Here is a 19,695-nt window from a genome sequence, read left to right as displayed (position 1 = left end):
AAGCTCTGTCTTTATTCTCCCTTTATTATCCCTTTTTATTATTAATTTTGCCTAGAATGTTGTGCTATGAATGCTGTGTTGCATGCAAATTACTTACTTTTTCCTCTGTTGTGTTTCATCTCCTAAGAAACCTAAAACTCTGCTCATTAAGGTCTTTCTTTGAAATGGTATATCTATGGTTTCCCAGCTGCCACCTATTGACCTCCTAAAACTCTAGGAATGTTATCTGCCACTACAGCATGACTTGAACACCTTTCTTTGAGCAGATATGGTATCAGGCCCAAGTGGGACTGTGCCAAGGACACTTCATATATTTAACTAAATTGGCATCAGAATTGTTTACAGATGTCCTGAAACTAGCATCTATACTGGAGTGCATAATATTTTAGAACTCTTGGAGCCTGTTGTGGGTTTATTTGTTCCCTTTGTCATAAGTTACATCCAAGGGGAGCATAGTTGTTCAGCACTTGCTACGCTGTGAGGCTTAGAGTACATTGCCCAGGGAGACCAAGAGAATAAATGACTCTTAATTTTAGAAGCAATCTAAATGGCATATCTTAAGGAACCAATGTATTCTCTGTAGATAGACTCCATGAGCAATTAAACCAACTATAATAAGACTAATAGCTCTCAGTCTGTATCAGTGCTTTGTCATACCTGCTTACGTCTATTACACTGAAGTTAACTTTTCTATCCAGTAACACTGCAAGTTAGAAAGAAGTTATCTTGAAAAAGCCCTTTCTAGCTATTTGTAACTCAGCTAGAATTTCTACAGTAAAGATTACCTTGGTTCTCATATCAAACTTTTATTTCCATTTTGATAGGAGTAACATCTTAGATTTGCATTATTCAGTAAAATTAATTTATTATCTGTATGAAGTGAAATTTCATTTACCTGTAATACCTTTTGTACCCTACTTATACAGTCCTGTGTAGGCTGTGGAATACTAGCTGTGAACATCATTGTTGTGTGATGGATGCAGTGCAAGATGTCAATATATAATCACTGTTAGTTCATTTACCTTACTAACAAACAAATCGATGAATGCTGATCAGTTTACAGAGCATTATAATAAAAACAAACATTAAATGAAAGAGCAACATATTTATATTTTTTCCTAGAATTAAAAAGGTAATTGCCATTATTTTAATGTCTTCATCCTACAGATCAAGAAAACAACACTGTGGATACAAAACCAATAAATGGAATGAAATTTGTAAATTGTTCTAGGATGTTCCTTGCCTCAGAGGAGGACGTCTAAAGAAGGCTCTGAAACCTATCCATGCAGTAAAGTAGTGACCAGCAGCAGCACTGAATACAAAGGCAGCATCATGAACTACAATATGTCTACAACAGTGGCTTATTTTCTGAGTACAACCGGTGAGTCGGACTCAACCCATAGCACAGACAGAACTGTCACGGAAACTGTTACAGTACCAAGTGGTGAAGCAAGTCTCAATGTGACTAAAATTCCTGATGCCATCCCTGGCAGTGGTTCTGGAATGGGTGTGATTTTAGTTCCATTCGGTATCCTGACTGTGATTGGACTGGCTGTAGCAATGGTAAGTAAAGTCTGCTATTGTCACTCAGACTATACTTCAAGAATTAGTCCCGACAACACTGATAGATCAGATACTGAAGCTAAATAAATTAACACATAGTTGGCAAAGAAGTGATTGATTGACATATGTAAAACAGTAGAAAGAAATGAAATAGGTTATATTAATAATAAATATTACTGTCAAGCAGTGAGTCATTACAGTGCAGAGTGAAATGTGGGCTGTGTATGTTCCATTACTTGGTTGTAGGCAAGAAATGAAAAATTACCACATCAGTCACAAGCAACAGTTTATCAGCAGGATAATTTTCTTTATAGATGATATTAAATGCAGTTATATAAAATTATATTCATGAGATTTTTCCTTCTATGTGTATTTTTATGAATCTAGAATATCCATAATAGGCCACAAGTGACACATTTGGGACTGACTTTCCAGCTTAGCTGGCAGTGCATGTTACACAGGCATTTATAACAGAACTGTTACTACAGCAGAAATATACCACCACAACCCAGTTAAGGATAATACAATAACTGATTTTACCCTTCATGAGAGAGTATTAAAAAAAAAGGTTTCCATTTAGTGCCACATCTGCTGCCTTCGAAACTAGGGCATCTACCTGTATGAAAAAAAGGTCTGAAACTATCGCTGCTCATGTTGCAGTGTTCAGCAAAGTGGTTTTACATGGATGTTAGCAAGTGAAAGTCAAAGCTGAATGTCTTGCAGATTATCACAGAGGATTAAGGCTCGAACTATTAATGAGCTGCTTCCTGTAGTCAAGTGTGCAGGGTTTGATTCCTTACACCTCCATTTGCCCACTGTTTAACTCTGAGCAAATCAAATAATAACCAGACCGTGCTCCTAGCTCACCCCTGAAAAAGGACACTTTGTCCAGTGGGCTTGCATGGTTAAGAAATAGATTAAAATTAAAAAAAAAATGTTGAGGCAAAAATAAAAAAAAATGGTGAACTTTAAATCATTGTAAATCTGAAGAATGAGTAGAAGTCCTTTGAGTAATGTATCACCGTGTTTAAAAAAAGCATATTTTTATATTAAGAAGAGAGGCAGGACACAAAAAGGAGGACACCTCTCCCTCTCTCACCCCCCCCTCTCTCTTTCTATATGTATTTATTAATTAACATTTGATAACCAGGTAGGTGGGCTAGTTACCAGACCCTTTGCAGCATTGATCAAGACCCACAAAGTCAATGATTTAATACATCAAATAAAGAGAGCAAAAGCAGATCAGACAAATATTTACAACGGAGATAGAGAAAGACATCTGCAGATTTACAAGCAATATTTTGAATGCATGACTGCATAGTTTGGCAGTGATATCTTCATTTAGAAGTGGGTTTCCAGTACATAATGGTAAATATCTTGTGCTTTACAGTTGCCAGCACAAAATATTACAAAATAATCACATTGCTAAAAACAGGATAGCATTTGCAATACATTGTTTTGTTGACTGTATTCTTTGTTTGAATCTTGATATAGTTGATCTTTTTTCATCTATTCCTCTGGAAGTAAGTCTTAAGCGTCAAGACATTAGTCTTTTAGCTGAATTGATTGGTATTGTCCTTGAAAATAATTTTATATTTTTTGAGGGGGAAACATTCTGGCAGGAAAAAGGTATCGTAATGAGCACTGCCTGTGTCCCCATTTATGCAAACCTAGTTTTACTAGGTTGGGAGAGGAAGTTTATTTTCAGTTTAACTTTCGGGTCATTTATTAAGCTATGTGTAAGATTTTTGGACAGCATCTTTATTGTATGGGACTGACTGGAGACTAAGATAAATGAATTTAGTAGTCACCTTAGTAACACCACCATATTTTTGAGATTTACACACAAGTGCCATAAGGATAAAATTAATTATTTAGATACAAGTATGGAAATATCAGAAGGGAAATTCAGGTCTACAGTGCACAGTAAACCAACATTTAGTAACTCATATTTGCCCTTTACCAGTACACATCCTTTTAAACAGAAAAACAGCTTGATAAAGAAGCAATGTGTACATGCCACAAGAATTACCTTCCATTATGATAATTTTGTGGAAGAAATCAAGTTAATTTCTGGGTTGTAATTTTAAAGGGGATATCCCAGTGAGCTTGTTTTTGCGAAGAAGTAGTGGCAGGATGGGGGGTAAATACAAGCCACTGCTAGGTGTAACACCTGATACCTACAATGTGGAACCCAGTAACTCAGATAGAACATTTCATAAGACTATGGTTGTTGAATTTAATTACGCTGCACCCAGAATTAAGAATATTATTAGAAAAAATTGGAATATGTTAAGGTTTAACTCAGACTTTGTGGGAGTTTTAGGAGGTGACTCCTCATTTGTTTTTAAAACTGGGTGAAACTTGAAGAGCATATTTGAAATTAATTCCCATAACAAATTTAAGACAAAAAGTAGTGATACTAAAAACGTGGCAACTGCGGGCAATGTTGTTTTATTCTTGAAAAGGAAAACGTCAACTTAGAAAATGCTGCCCACAGCAAAGATTTTTTAGGAAGGAAAACTGTTGTAGCAAAGGAATTATTTACCTAGCAATCTGCAAGAAATGTGAATGCTTCTACATAGAGAAGACAGAAGGAGCTTTAAAGAAGCAAATATACAAGTATATTTATGGTATAAAAGCTAAGAATAATAATAATGTCCTATGCAAGCATTCACTTTTTAAGGCTACACATGATGAATTCCTTTTTGGTATTTTAGAGCAGGTTGACAAGGATCCCAGACTTGGGGATTGGGAAACTTTGTTACAATACAAAGAACTACTGTGGCAGTTTAGACTCAATGCCTTTAGTTACCCTGGGCTTAATGATTATGTTTCCATGAAGCCAGTTTGAAGCGGAGAACTTCAAAATTGTAGAAAAACATTTCTTTAGTTTATTTAGGGACTCCTCTCTTGTTTTTTAACCTGTACTTCTGTCTAGTTCTTATTTTTAACAAATATTCACACATAGATAATGACAAAATAAATACTTGACAGAAGTTATGATTTAGCTGAACTGTATTTAAGTTTTATTTTTTATTTGACATTCTAACAATCAATCATTTTACAAAATGTTCTATAAAAGTGCTTGTTAATATTCTGTATTGTGATGTTTTTACAAATGAAGTTATTAGTTTGCATTTTACATTTATTTATTTATTGACATTTGCTGACCGGGAAAGTCCACTGGGTCAGAAACCCATTTTCAGTGGAGGCCCGGGGAGAAAAGCTCCACAAAGTATTTCAAGTAAACAAATTTAACATAAGAATAATCAAATGTTGCATGTCTAAAAGCAAAAGATGTTCAATACAATACAGCACAGAGTTTACATTATTAAGCTTTAGGGAGTCATAAAGTACAGGTAAACAAGTTACATATGTAGAACAGCATAGATATGCAACAGTACTGTTTGTAGTGCTCATTAATGAAAAAAAACTGCATAGCTAAGCACAAAAACTTAAGTTATAGAACCGATTAATATACATTACATAATACAAGAATTAAGTAAGGGACTGTTTTAAGGTGGCCTGTTTGTTTGGCATATTCTTTTATTTACGTTTATTTATGTTTATGTATGCTATAACCACTTTAAGGATCTAATTATTCTTTAAGAGTAAATTCAGAACTTAATGAAATCATTACTTTTGTTATATTGATGGTGCTATTTACATTTGGATTAGTGTGCCTGTAGCTTCATTCTGATGAAGTCCTGAGCGAGCAGGACTAAAGCGCTTTAGTTTTATGAATAAACACAAATTTATATTTTACTCATTATTCTCCATTTGTGTGTCAAACTACTGCCTGGCCACCTGTTTATTGGTTTATTTCCATTGTATGCTTAACCGTTTTATTTGTATCAGATACAGGTGCATTCCTTAAAAAGGGACTCTTTCAGCTTGCTTTTCAACAAGTATAAAGTATCTACCTACCTGATTTCTGTTGGGATTTAGTTCCAGATGGGAGGTGTAAAATATATGCATGTGCTTTGTGTGTGTGTGTGTGTGTGTGTGTGTGTGTGTGTGTGTGTGTGTGTGTGTGTGTGTGTGTGTGTGTATGTGTGTATGAGATGTACATTATGGGTGTGTAACAAGCACAGTGAGCATCGAATCTCAAAGTACTCATTTTAAAATGTGGCCACTTGGCTTTGTTACTTTTTACTGTTTGGTTTATGGAAGTATGCCCATGTAGATGGATAAAGTATTGTAAGTATACATTTCTAGGGCAGTTATGTAGTTGTGAATCTGTTAGAACCACAACATGGGTCCTAATTTTACAGATTTTGCCCTCACAAGCAGACAAAGTTACACATTATGTGCCACACCCCAGTGTTAGCATTTCACATAGGCAAATTTTGAGTGCTATGATTTTTATATTCATCTGCTCTGATTTTGAAAGCTGAGAGGTTGAGAGGTATGGGAACATTTGCATTTCCGAGTATTTATAGATTTTTTCCAACTGTTTTCAATCTGTCATGACATTTATTTGCCAATATGTATGAAATTATGATCCTTGTTTGAGATCAAGTCTTATTTAAAAAAAAAAACTCCACTTTATTAAAGGAAAAGTACAGTGATGAAATGCATTTCTTTGCACAGGGGGAAGTATATTAAAAGAAGCATTCCACAAAGAAAGCAAATTGCCAAGACAAATAGTAGAGCTGAAAAAATCTTGCCCAAGCTAAGTGCCATTATATGCAGAAGATAAGTAAGTAAAATAAAACAGACTGCATATACATTAGTAAAAGTAAAGAAGAAACAGCTGGGACAAGTAAGAATAAGAGAAAATATTGGAAAGATGTAATCCAAGGGATGTGTAGGCATCATTAGCCAGAAAATAACTCTACTGCCATGGGAAATACAGGCAATGAAGCCAAAAAAGTACCATTTAGAACAGTTAGAAAAAAAGGTGTTTTTGAAAACTTTTTTAAAACTGCTAAGCATGGAAAAGAAGGCAACATAGTTATGAAATGTGATGTATGGAGTGAACAGGAGGTCTGACATTGAAGGATCTCTGCTAGGTGATACCTGGAAAGCCAAGGACCCTAAGCTATATGCAGATTAAACTATGTCTATATATTGACTGGACAACCAAGGAGAAATATTATCCTTTGTGCTACATGCGGGTTAGTACATTTTACACTGTTACCTTGAGAGTGTTTCTTCACTGGCCCCCTCTGAAAACTGACACTACCAGTGAGGCTAATCAGGCCCACAAAATGCAATAAAGAAATATCAGTTTATATGCAAGAAATCTGTTTCTTTAGCCTTGTTGTACATATAAATGGTCACAATGGCTTAGGGCAGTGATGGTGGGAGGAGTATTTTTTTTGGGGGGAGGGTTGATGCTGCAGCTGTAAGCTGCTACATTTCTCCTCCAATTATTTCTGCTTCCATACTCAGTACTACCTCTCCCCCAAGGCAGGTCTACTGATGGGGAGGGATGGGGAATGGAAAACGATGTAGGTCATAGTTCTATTCCCCAGATGGGCCCACTCATAAGGGTAGAAAGTGGTAGTGGTAAAGGAAGTGTTGGAAGCTGCAGCAGTACCAGGATGTCTACAGCGAAGTATATTCTGCTTGCAGCAGACTTCTTCCCATTAAGTACTTCCTCTCCAGTCACTGACATACAGGTTGAAGTTACCCAAGTGACAGTGCAATAGTGCCATTTGGGAAATGCCCCCAAGTGGTGGTGGTGTCCCTCATTTGCCTATGGCAACTATAGCTCTGCAGTCTTTAGCATCACCACCAGGGACTCATAACTGCTATAATACTGTATGCCTCTCCCTCCCTCCCTCCCTCCCCACCCCAGACAGTTGCTCCACAAGTTTAAACTAAAGCCATGGACTAATGAAGTGACATAACTTCAGCCCTTTAGTTCTGAAGTGAGCCACTCCAAATAAATCTTAAAATATATACACTCCACATTGTAGCCATATCCTTTGATATCTTAAAAAGCAAATTATTCAAAAGATGTGCACACTGATTTCATGTTCCTTGTCTCTATCTCTATCATATAACAAAGATTTATCTAAACAGCCAGCTGTTCTCAATATTGTCATGTTTTCCATGAGTATCAATTGTACCAACATCCAAGCATATTTCACAATGTCCCCACAGGTATTCCTCAGCACTTCAAGCATTTCTCAGGCTCGCCACATGTACCAAAGTGATACTTGGTGACTGCTTCTAAACTATTTTACTATAAGATTTTTGTTAAGTATGTCACCACTGAAATGACACCCTGACCCCATGTGCAAAAACAGGAAAAAGGGGTTGTGGATGGATAGATGTTGCCCACGGTAATACTTCAGTGTTTCAAACTGCAAATAATCTCATACTTTCCCATTTTATGGTGTTAACTATTTTTTAGATTTTATGAAGCAGCTACTATCTGCCATGTATATTCTAATTGCTTAATTAAAGCAGAGTAACTCTATTCACTGTCTTCACAACTAGGGATCAGATTGCTCTTTTACACAAACAGTACAGTAGTAAATAGTGCAGTATCATTCTGAAGAAACACGTTTAATTTCGCTACGTAGATAATGTGAGTCTTCATCTTGTTCTTCCTTAACGTTCTGAACAATGGCAAACAAGCCTCTCCTTTTTCCATTGTCTCACGCACACAGTTATCATATCTTACATCTATACCAATTTTAGTTGGAGAACTAGCCCAAGCTGTTTTCAAGACAAGTTCGTTCTACACATATAACATGAATCTCTCAATAATGGACCTACAAAGAGATCCTGTCATTATGGAAAGTTTTGCTAAGGATCTATGTGCTCTTTTTACATTATAGGAAAGGGCTTCATACAGATTTGGTATTCTGGCAACACAGATGTTATAATGTTTATTGTTTTTTTCATCTTCTCAGGGATTCCATGTCTTAAATGATGTCTTCTTTTTCTCTATTTTCTACTTCCTCTACTTTGTCAGCCAGGTGTTTTGTCTTAGAAGAAACTTTAATTCTTCATCCTTCAGTCTGCCAATATATCAGTCAATGAATTTTTCCTATCTTTTTTTTTTTTTGTGATCTTGCTGTTATATTAACAATTGTAAAAATTAAGTTTGCTTGTATCAGTTGTTCTCAGCAGGGTAAAATTTAATTCAAAACCAATCAATTTTCAAAAGGAAGTCATGGAAGGATGAGGCAATCTGTGAAAGTTATTTTTTATTAAATATTTTTTTTAGAAGATTAAAGGCAGTGATCTTTTTTTTTCTCTCCTGAGTTGTAGATGTTTCAGGAAAGCTAATGTTTTTATTACTGCATCACAAATTTAATTTTTTTTAGGTTTAAATAACCTTCAAACTACTTTCTGAATTATGTAGCACCTTGAATAAAGTAACAAAGAAAAACCTTCCTATCAGATTTGAATTATTCCAGCAGAGCTTTATCTGCGAGCTGTTAAACAACAATCATCTTGTATGGATCCTCTAGACTTTTTCATTTTAAAACTCACAATGGAACAGATGTATTGTATATGGTACTTACTGCTAATAATAATAACTTTTATGAAGGGCCATGAAAATGTATGATGCATTGGCATTATTAACATTCAGAGCATTTTTGCTTGTGCTAAAAAGTACAAATAGTTTCCTTTCATAACTATGCATTTATCTTCTTGAAATGCATGAATAAGCCAGAATGTCATACATGCATTATAATTAAGATAAAGAAATCTGAAAGTCACACACCACAGCAGATATCACAGAAAATACTTGTTTGTGATTTTTTACATAGAAAAAAGATGTTGTAAACAATACTCAGTTAACAATTATTAAATGATACCGACTGTATAAATCATCTAAAATTCATTGAATTACTGGTTCAGTTATTTTTAATTCAAACCAAATTCAAAACAAACTCTCTCTGTCTCTCTCTCTCTCTCTCTCTCTCTCTCACAAACACATACACACACACACACACACACACACACACACACACACACACACACACACACACACACACACAAACACTGAAGAGTTTTCTTTTTAGGCATGAGGGATAAGCTGAAGTAAGACAAAATAAAACAAAAACATGCTGTTCAAGTAGCATGCTAGGCTATTTTGTGCTACTATATGCTCAGCATATGGGATTATAATGATGAATCTCATACCCTTTGTTCATAGGTCCATAGATCTGGTGAACTAGGACAAGGCCTACTGGCCATCAAGGAGCTTGATGCCCTGGATCTAGTGCTATAATTAGCAGGTGCCCTTGTAGACATCCAATTCCTTACTGAAGGCATGAATTGACGGACTGAGTTTAATTGAGAAGAGCAGTTTATTCTGCAGGCATGGACATCTTTGAAATATTAAGTTGTCACATTTTGCAGTACAAACAGGGGTTGGAGTTATTCCACAAAGCAGTACATGAGCTTACAAACTTAGATAATTAATTAATTAAATAATTAACTTTGTTTCGGAAGTGATGGAGGTGATTTTGAACAATAAATTTATTTCCTCCAAAGGAATTTTTTTACACAAGTCAAAGGTGTGGCCAAGGGGGGGCAGTTGTGCCTCCACATATGCCAACCTGATTATGTACCAATGGGAAAATATGTATGTTTTAAATTCAGATTTCAAGAGAGAATGGAATGTCTACCATCATTTTTTGGACAATATATTCATCCTGTAGAAGGGAAGAGGACAGGAAAGGCAAAAATGCATCACATACATTATCAATATTACCCCTTTTTTAAAATTTACTTGCACTCACACTGATGATCACATTAACTATTTAGATGTAAAAATTTATGAAGATCATGAGAACACATGTTTTGGGTGAAGGGTGTATAGAAAACCTACATTTTCCAATAATTATTTGGATTTCAACAGCTGTCACTCTAGACATACAAAAAAGAACATTTTCAAAGGTCAATTAGTGAGAGCAGCCAAAATGAGATCTGACAAGGTCAACTTTCAGATGGAACAAATTTAGTTTTTATGTTCCAAGAAAGAGGATGCCCGGGAGATCTATTATTTAAAATTAGTGAGAAAGTACTCAGTGGATGAGATACTAAGTGCAATCCACTGCTAAGTAACAACACGGGGGTAGTACCCATGACACCAGAATGAAACCCGATCAGGAGAAGATTTACACCAACCTTGTGGTGTTACCATTTGGTAGATACACCAAAGAAATAAAAGGCATATTCATTAGAAACTGGAACATATACAGGAGTAATGCTGATATCCTTACAACCACTGGTGAAACTCCAAGATTTATCTACAAGGCTGGGAAGAAATTAAATTTTTTATTTGAACACCCCAGGATAAAAACAATATACAGTAACAAGGGCACTAAATGTAGTGCTTGCAACCAATGTAGATATATTTTAGAAGAACATAAAATAACTATTGGAAAGCCCCACACACTAATACATTTGGGAGACAGGAATTGTGACATCAGACAAATAGTGTAAATAGCAATTTGCTCAAGCTGTAAATATTTCTATATTGGTAAGACAGAAAGACATTTTCATAAAACGTATTTATGAACATTTACATGCAGTTGCCAAAAGCAACATAAACAATGCCCTATGTAGACACAGTGAGAACTGTCCCACATTCACAAAGTTTTAAATTTGGTATTTTAGAAACAATATCTAAGAGTGTCAGAGAGGGCAGTTGAGAAACACAAATAGAGAAAAGGGAGCTTATTTGGCAACTAAGATGAATGCCACAGCAATGCCTGGTTTAAATGATCACACCTCATTGGCACCAATACTTAAACTATTATCAGCTGAACTATAAATAAAGAGAAATAACCAAGAAACACATATTAAGTTTGACTTGAACCCCTATTAATAAAATAGAGTCTGAGAAGGGATCTAATTGAATGATTTAAAACTTGCATTATACACACCTAGTATGAATTTTTGTTACTTGTTTTTAAATTTGAGTAATTCACCAATATACAAGGGTTGGTGAACAAAGTTTGATTCACTTCATTTTTGTTTTTATTCACTTGTCACACACTGTTTTACAGTATTTTTAGGTTGGTCGCTGTATTCTGTATTGTTTCTTGTGGTAAATCACATTTTATATGCTTAAATGTAACACTGTCTCTTTAAAATTTTAAACGTTGTACTAATTGAACCATCATATGATTGCATGATTTTTTTAAATAAAAATAGGTTTTATATATAAGTCAAATGGTTCTGAAGAAGTCCAAAGTTGAATGGATGAAAATGCTTGACCATTTTTATGCAATTGGCATTCTTTTTTGTTTAGAATTTATAGTCTCCATTTTTATGTGATACCTGGAGACTGCATTTCTATTGACTTCAGTGACAAACTAACAGTCTACAGTACATGGAGGGTTGGTGGTGACTGTTCACTACGTGATCTTTTTTAGTTTTACAAGTTTTCTCCTTGGCTGCACGGCACACACTGGTTACAGTTTTCTACATTTTTCAGTACAAATGGTATTCACATTTGCTGAGGGTGGGTGCCCGTGAGTAATAAGATCACCAAACAAACCTTCAAAGCAAAGGGAATTGAACAGTAAGGGGTCTTTTAATGCTCCATATGTTAAGCACATGTCTCCTCTTAGAAGGCCACAAGATACAGAGAACAGAGATAATTGTAATCTTTCAAGACAAGCCTTCAAACTCTTCATTTCTCTTTGTGAGAAATTTTCATGGCTTATACAGATGACCTATATGGCACATGAGGAGATTACATAACAAGTCCAGCTTTACAATTCCCCCCCAAAGAAAAAGAAACCAAATGTGACTGCAACATAAGAATTAAAACGAGCCAAATTAAACACTCTCTCAGAAAAGGAAAGAATTTTTTTTTTATTTTAGGACTTTCATCCACTACTTGGTTAGACCTCTTCAGAACAAGACTATAAGTCCACTTAGTCTGCTTTATTAAAATTTTAAGTTATCATGTAATTAAACCATATAAAGGAATGCGTTAAATAATCAGTTATAACAGTAATGCAGAAAATTGTCATTTAACATTTTAGCACCAAGGACATGACTGGTGAAATGATTAATCAGTCAATGTTAAAAACTGCAGTAAACTTATAAAAAGTAATTGTGGAATATCTTTAGGAAAGCAAGACCTGTTTAGGAGTCTCAACTTTAGCAGGCATTTAATACCAATGGTTTTGTTTAGTTATGACCCTAGCTCATAACCTAGCTTTCATTGTAATTCACAGACTTTTCTAATAAACTATTATTATCACCTCCCTTATGGTTCATCCTCACTTGATGACTCAGAAAAAAACAAAAACTTTTTAAAATTGAGGCATGCCACATTGTGCTAATAAAGTGCATTGTCTGGGTTCTTATTCTTAACTCTGTATAAATGCTCATAAACTATTTGCACTGGTCTTCTAGTCATTTTTGCAATGTAAAAGTTGTTGTATTTGTAACACTTATCAATATAAAAAATATCCAATGAACTATGGTTGAAATGACTAGATGCTCCAAAAATGTTGTCCCTGTGAGGCAGAGTCAAGGCTAGAAGCTGTGTAAATGAATCTACAATATGGCATATGCTACGTCGGAAAGTGTCTTTAGTTTCATTTGAGATGCATGTTCTGTTATCTGTGACTTCATCCTCAAGTAATAATAACAAATACAGCTGAGATTTACTGAGTCTTATCATACTGTTAATCCTATGATTTGCTTCACAATTTTGAAATCCATTTCTACTATCTTGCAGTACGTTGTTTACCCTTTTTTTGAGCCAGCCGTTCAGATCTTCTTACTCCATCTTTTGACGTAGTCTCCTGTAGTGGGCATTGACATCTTTCAACATTGGCTTCCTTGCTAGTTGATGGGCTGTGTGCAATTTTTGTGGAGCATTCTATTTTGATAGAACTACAAGAGAGCTGAACCCAAGAATTTATGAGCATCAGCATGCCATAAGTATCAAAGATGAGAAGAATGCTCTTAGTAAATACAACAACCAAAGTAACTGCCCAGCGAATTTTAAAGTGGTTGTTTTAAAACAAATTAAGCACTATGAAAACTCATTTGATGCTGAGGAAGAGCTTGACTGGAGAAAGTATTTGTGGCAGTTAAGGTTGGATGCTTGTCATCCACCTTGGCTGAATGACAAAGAAAATTTCAAAGTTTATTTAAAAAGAAAGAGTGTCGGGCACTAGCTATGCTAGTCATGTAATTCTTTAATTGCTTTAAAAAGGTGTGTTTTGTTACATTCGGTCTGAAGACGTCTTGTACAGGGATGAAAGCACATACTGAATGTTTTAATAAAGTGTGATTTTAAAGTTTTTCCTCAGTTTTTTAGCCATATTTGTTATCGTTTTGCTATTTTTTGGCTTAGTATTTCCACTTTTTTGTTTATTCATCCTCAAATAAGCATTTCAAAGGAGAACTTAATTTGTTAAAGAAGCAAGGTTAATTAGTCTGCAGGGATGGTGTTTCAGATAAAGACAGAGGTATCACCACCAGCATTACTGCTATCTGCACTTGTGAGACTAAACTAGTAATAGGCAGAGGAACAGGGATAGGAAGGAGTGTTGTCGCTGCTGTGGAAGCAGGTTTCACTGACAACAGAAATGTTCATGCTTTCCAGAGTTAGGAGGGCCTCAAGACAGGACATGTTCTTATGTAGCTATTTACTACATTGGTAGATTGAGTAGACTGGCATTATCTAGAGGAATTACTATGAGGGCAGAGAAAGCCTTAGCCAAAAAGAGACAGTCCAGATACAGGACATTTTTGGCAAAACAGACAGGAATGTTTTCCAAATTCTTCCAGGTTGACACATACACTGAGCTCCCTTAGAATGAGACCAATAACTAAGCCAGTTACTAATGTCAAACATATTTTGCTTATATTGTAGCATAATTCTCAATGACAGTAGGACAGTGTTCAAGATTAGTTTCTTTTAAAGCCTTAGAGGTATGTTCAGAGAGCTCCATCATATCCCTTTTCATATAGTCTAAGTTGCAGTGACTTGAGTTCCCCAGATATGGTGAATTCTAGCACCTGGGAGGCATACAGCCGTACTCTATTTTTGCACAATCTTATGTGTGGTGCTGTGGATCCTCCTATAATAAGTACAGTAGCATGGCAGTTGGATTGGTCTTGTAGCCTGAAGTGATTGGCCAAACCACTCTGGTGACTTTTATCTGTGGTGATTGTGGTGGAAGATGCTGTATGCGGTATGGAATGGGTGACAGTGGGTTGCTGAGGTTTGGCTGAGGTGCACTCATCTACAGCAAGGAGGAATACCACAATGATACAGAAGCTGTAGATACAGTTGTCTCCAAGACTTCTCATGGGGGTTAATGTATTAGACAGAATGACACAAAATTCTAAGAAACGGAAAATGCAGTAGTCAAAATGTTACAACAGCCATTAAGTACACTAGGGATGGATGCCACAACACAGTATTAGAGGTGTCAATGGTAGACTCAGATGTCAAAATATAAATTCAGTGCAGAAAAGTAAAAGTAATAATGCAGCAAGGTGTGCAATACAATCACAGCATGCCAGCCATATAGCTGTGCACTGACCAATCTATCACAAGGGTACAATATACCACATCAGTAAGTGATCAGCCAAGAATTGTACAGGAGGAAATGGCAATTAGTAATCCAAGAAACAACATCACAAGCAGACAGAAGGTTCCACAAGCTGCTGCCACAGAAAATGAGGTACAACCAGGTGCATGTGAATACTTGAGTGAACTAGTCCAGGTAACAGAAGTTGAGAAAAATAAAAACACTTAAAAAAGAAGAGTGCTTACTACTGTTGCATGCACTCAGTCAAATCCGCAAATCAAGTGCAGCCTTTTTGAGATACTTTGAAATTGTTTTCATGTCAATTCTAATAAAAGAGTTTAAATCAAGTTTGCTGTATCACAGCCTACCACAGCAGAGCCCCAGTATAACCAAAACTACCACATCTAAAGCAGACTTCTAGAGCAAAGTAAAATCAATACTAGTATGCAGTTGCAGCCAATAGTAATTCAAGCCAGGAACAACACGAGCAGTGGCCCTTTCTCCCTTTTGGGGAAGCCAGCTAGCCCAATTTCAGATGCAAAATTACCACAGCCCAATATGGGATTCTTAAATCAGCATTAGCACAGTCTATAATGTACAACATCACTAAAAGGTTATTTCCCATGTGTTATGGAAGTGTTTTTCATGTCAAATCTGGTAGCAGAGCTCAAAGCAAGCATGTTGTATTGCAGCCCAGCACAATAGTGTAACAACATCCACAAACACACCAAGTTTAAAGCTGACCACAAGAGCACACAGGCCAATTTAAGTTAATACTGCAATGTAACCAATAGTAATTCAAGCCAGAAACAATAACAGTAGCTGCTCTCTTACAAGGGGAGAACCAGCTAGACCATTTTGTCATATCGCAGCCCAACAGACTGGCAGTGTCTATGAACACACCAAGTTTAAAGCAGACCACAAGAACACATGGGCCAATTAAAGTTACCACTGCTGTGCAACCAATAGTAAACTCAAGCCAGAAACAACAATAGCAACAGCTCTTCTCTCATCAGGAGGAAACAGCTAGATGAGTTTCAGATGCAAAGTTACCATAGGACTCTTAAATCAGCACTAGCACACTGTAACATACAAAATAAGCAAAAAAGGTCACTTTACAAATGTAACAGGATTCCTTTTCAAGTCAAATCTGGTAGAAGAGTTCAAGGCTAGTATGTTATATCACAGCCTGATACACTATAGCCTTCATTTAGTCATTTCATGTAAAGGATATGGATTACTTCTGCAAACATTTTAAAATAAGGTCTATTTAAATGAATTTGCTTAATACTAGTACTAGCTCTTATTTTCTTATGGGAAGCCCACTTAATCTAAATTGTACACGCGCATGCAGCATATGTAGCAAAACTGTGACTGCATGCATTCAAGATAATATAGCCCAATTTTTAAAAGACAGAATTCCAAGAGAAAAAAAGAAAAAAACACTGCACAAAAGGCAATTACCACAAAGCCTACTTCAGATGATAATGCAGCTGCACGGTCAGGCTATTTTTGCAAAGGAAATCATAATTACCAATGCATGCATGTGCTGGAACTAAAAAAAAAAAAAAAGTATTTTGTGACAATATTGAGTACAGTTTCACATAGCGGGGATGGGTTGTCTTAACTGGATCTTCCTTATTTCGTAAGAGAAACTCTCCATGCACTCCAAAGTCTTTCAATCATCTTATTCTTAGTCATATTAATCACCCAGAACCAATATTGTAGTCAGATTTCCTCTGTACATAGAATCCAACTTCTCAATGACTATGAAGGTCTCCTTTCGCGCACCATATAATTATACAGCTGGTACTTGATAAGCAATCCATTGAGATCCTCTTTGTCTAATTCATGGAGATTTCTACCCAACTTAAAGGAACCGTAATAATTGTATTCGTATTTCCTAATGTAAAGGAAAATGACAGCGTTTGTCCAAAGAAGCACAATGCTGTTTATATTTATTCAAGAAAATACCACACTGCATGCTTAAAGTATCTTATATGCTGAAATCCATTATATATCTATCTGTCTATATACATTTTAAGAGGCTTTCAACTGTTGTTCATATCATTTTATTTATGTTCTTGTCACAGATAAATATTAGGATAAAAGAGGCAGCACAGAGTGCTTACAGTGAAGTTCTCTATTGTAAGTCTGAGATACTTAAGTTCAAGTTCAGGAATTACAAAAAAAGCAGCAAAAGGAAAGGAGATCTGTCAATGCTGACAGTTGCTGTTCTCCTTTAGTATCATTTTTTTGCAAGGCTCTCTGCAACCCTACCTCCCTGCTGCTTATATACACTAACCCCCATGTTGCCATACGTCAGATAAATGGAAATATTCAGAGACAGAACAGTCTTGGGCTCATTGTATGCAAGTCCCCATTTTTGCACATTTAGTCTTGCTGTTCTCGAACTTGCACTTATGAGTCTCAGATTTTAAAACTGTTACCTGACATTATAGTATTTTTGTTTAAGGAATATGCTTTTAAAAAAATCATGCTTCCGCTCCGTCTGCATCATGATCGGTGAATCATCCTCTTTCAGTTTAATTCTTTGCTTGCAGGCAAAGAAACTGTGCATTTACTACATTGTTTTAAATTATTGAGCTAGACTGAACTAATCAACAAACCTTTCTTATTCATCTCATGTTCAAAGACATATGCCTAAATCATAGTGCAGTGGTAATTCATTGGAAGAGTACATTGTAATTGGAAAAATTGCATAACCAAAAATCAGTTATTAAAATGTGGGTGTTTTATGTTCTGATGAATGTGTTCTGAGATCAGAACTATGAGCCACATACTTCTTTTTAACAACACTGGAAATAGAATATTTTATGTACCCATACCCGAGATCCTAGTACTCAGTTTCTTATTCTGGAGAGCAGAAATGATGCTGGTATTTAGGTACTCTAATTCTGCCAAATACTGACACTAAAAATGAAATTTAACGTGTGTCCCTGTGCAGCAGTCACCAAAAACAGCTTTATTATGTAACCATTTTCTGCATCTGCTGCAGACACCATCTGAATTCCACCTTCATATCAGGTATATAATTCTTTCAGTAATTTCTTTTTTATAGAAGCTATATATTGCTTAAATACTTGTTAGAATATTAATAGCGGTGATTTTTTTCTTTCATGTTGCAGCATGTCTCTCAACCTACAGACATTGCAAATAGGTACAAACTCTCTTGAAAACTAAGTACATTCAGGCAAAACTCTGGACAACTAATTAGCATAAAATCTGAATATCAGATCACACACAGTTCTTCCCACTTCAAGTAAGGATGTGAGATACTGCTTAGAAACACTGATTAAAAAGAGAGAATGATGAAAATGATGTCAAATAAAGACTCCTACCGGTCCCATCTGTTCAGCTCTATCCCAGCTCTATTCCAGTCTAGTGTCACTAGCTCATTCTACCTAACACAAAGAGAACATTGGTGAAGGGCAAACCACTTAGGTCCTTAATTTTGAATTATCTTCTGTTTCTCCTTTCTCCCTTTCCACTTTCCAAAAAACAATAAATAAGAATGTCTAAGCTTGTTTCCTGCCTTTCCTGTAACTAGTTTAGTCCAGATACAGATTCGCTGTGACCAGGACTGTTTGTAAGCTTCTGAGCCCCCAAAGCCTTTCTGTGTTGGAGAGAAGTCTTCTAGCTTATCAGTGGGAGTGGTAAGTACTAGGTAGCCTATCTACCACAAGAGTGATTTCTGGCCAAGAAATCATAGTTTCTTGGCCGTTTGGGCAGTTTCCCATCTCTTTCAACTTTCTGGTTTAAAAGCCTGCATTTGCACTTGTTTCCCACCTTTCCTGTAACTAGTCTAGTCCAGATACAGATTTGCTGTATCTAGGACTGTTTGTAGGCTTCTGAGCCCCCCAAGCCTTTCTGTGTTGGAGGGAAGCCTTCTAGCTTATCAGTGAGAGTGGTAAGCACTATGTAGCCTATCTACCACAAGAGTGGTTTCTGGTCCAGAAATTGTAGTTTATTGGCCATTTGGCAGTTTTTCCATCTCTTTCAACTTTCTGGTTTCAAAGCTCGCATTTGCACTTGTTTCCCACCTTTCCTGTAACTAGTCTAGTCCAGATACAGATTTGCTGTATCCAGGACTGTTTGTAAGCTTCTGAGCCACAAAAGCCTTTCTGTGTTGGAGAGAAGCCTTCTAGCTTATCAGTGGGAGTGGTAAGCACTAGGTAGCCTATCTACCACAAGAGTGGTTTCTAGCCAAGAAATCATAGTTTATTGGCCATTTGGGCAGTTTCCCATCTCTTTCAACTTTCTGGTTTAAAAGCCTGCATTTGCACTTGTTTCCCACCTTTCCGGTAACTAATCTAATTCAGATACAGATTTGCTGTATCCAAGACTGTTTGTAAGCTTCTGAGCCCCCCAAGCTTTTCTGTGTTGGAAGGAAGCATTCTAGCTTATCAGTGTGAGTGGTAAGCACTAGGTAGCCTATCTGCCACAAGATCCAGGTACAGATTCTTAGGTTTAGCACTTGAATTTGCTTATTCGTGCTCAGCACTTCTTCAGAACTTGTTGTTAGCACTAAATAAGCTACAAATTACTACAGCACTCAACCTTCCTCTTTACCTAGAGGAAAACAGTTTTTGTACTTACTTTCCTCACTTGCTTAGAG

The 19,695-nt window shown here is 36.2% G+C and overlaps 1 protein-coding gene across 3 annotated transcripts in view; it reads left to right on the top strand.

Annotated features, from left to right (window-relative positions):
- CCHR7.PART0H3orf18 (chromosome chr7.part0 C3orf18 homolog) overlaps positions 1-19,695 on the top strand; it is a 491,892-nt gene that overhangs the window by 360,395 nt on the left and 111,802 nt on the right. For all 3 annotated transcript variants that reach the window (XM_044077916.1, XM_044077917.1, XM_044077918.1), the window contains one exon: positions 1,168-1,563. In XM_044077916.1, the coding sequence (XP_043933851.1) occupies positions 1,333-1,563 (231 nt within the window). In that variant the 5' untranslated portion in view covers positions 1,168-1,332. The remainder of the gene's footprint in view (positions 1-1,167; positions 1,564-19,695) is intronic.

This window comes from Protopterus annectens, chromosome 7.part0, assembly GCF_019279795.1.
Source record: "Protopterus annectens isolate FY-2018-M chromosome 7.part0, PAN1.0, whole genome shotgun sequence".
In the NCBI taxonomy this organism is placed as follows: Eukaryota; Metazoa; Chordata; order Ceratodontiformes; family Protopteridae; genus Protopterus; species Protopterus annectens.
This window is presented reverse-complemented; position numbering and strand designations above follow the sequence as displayed.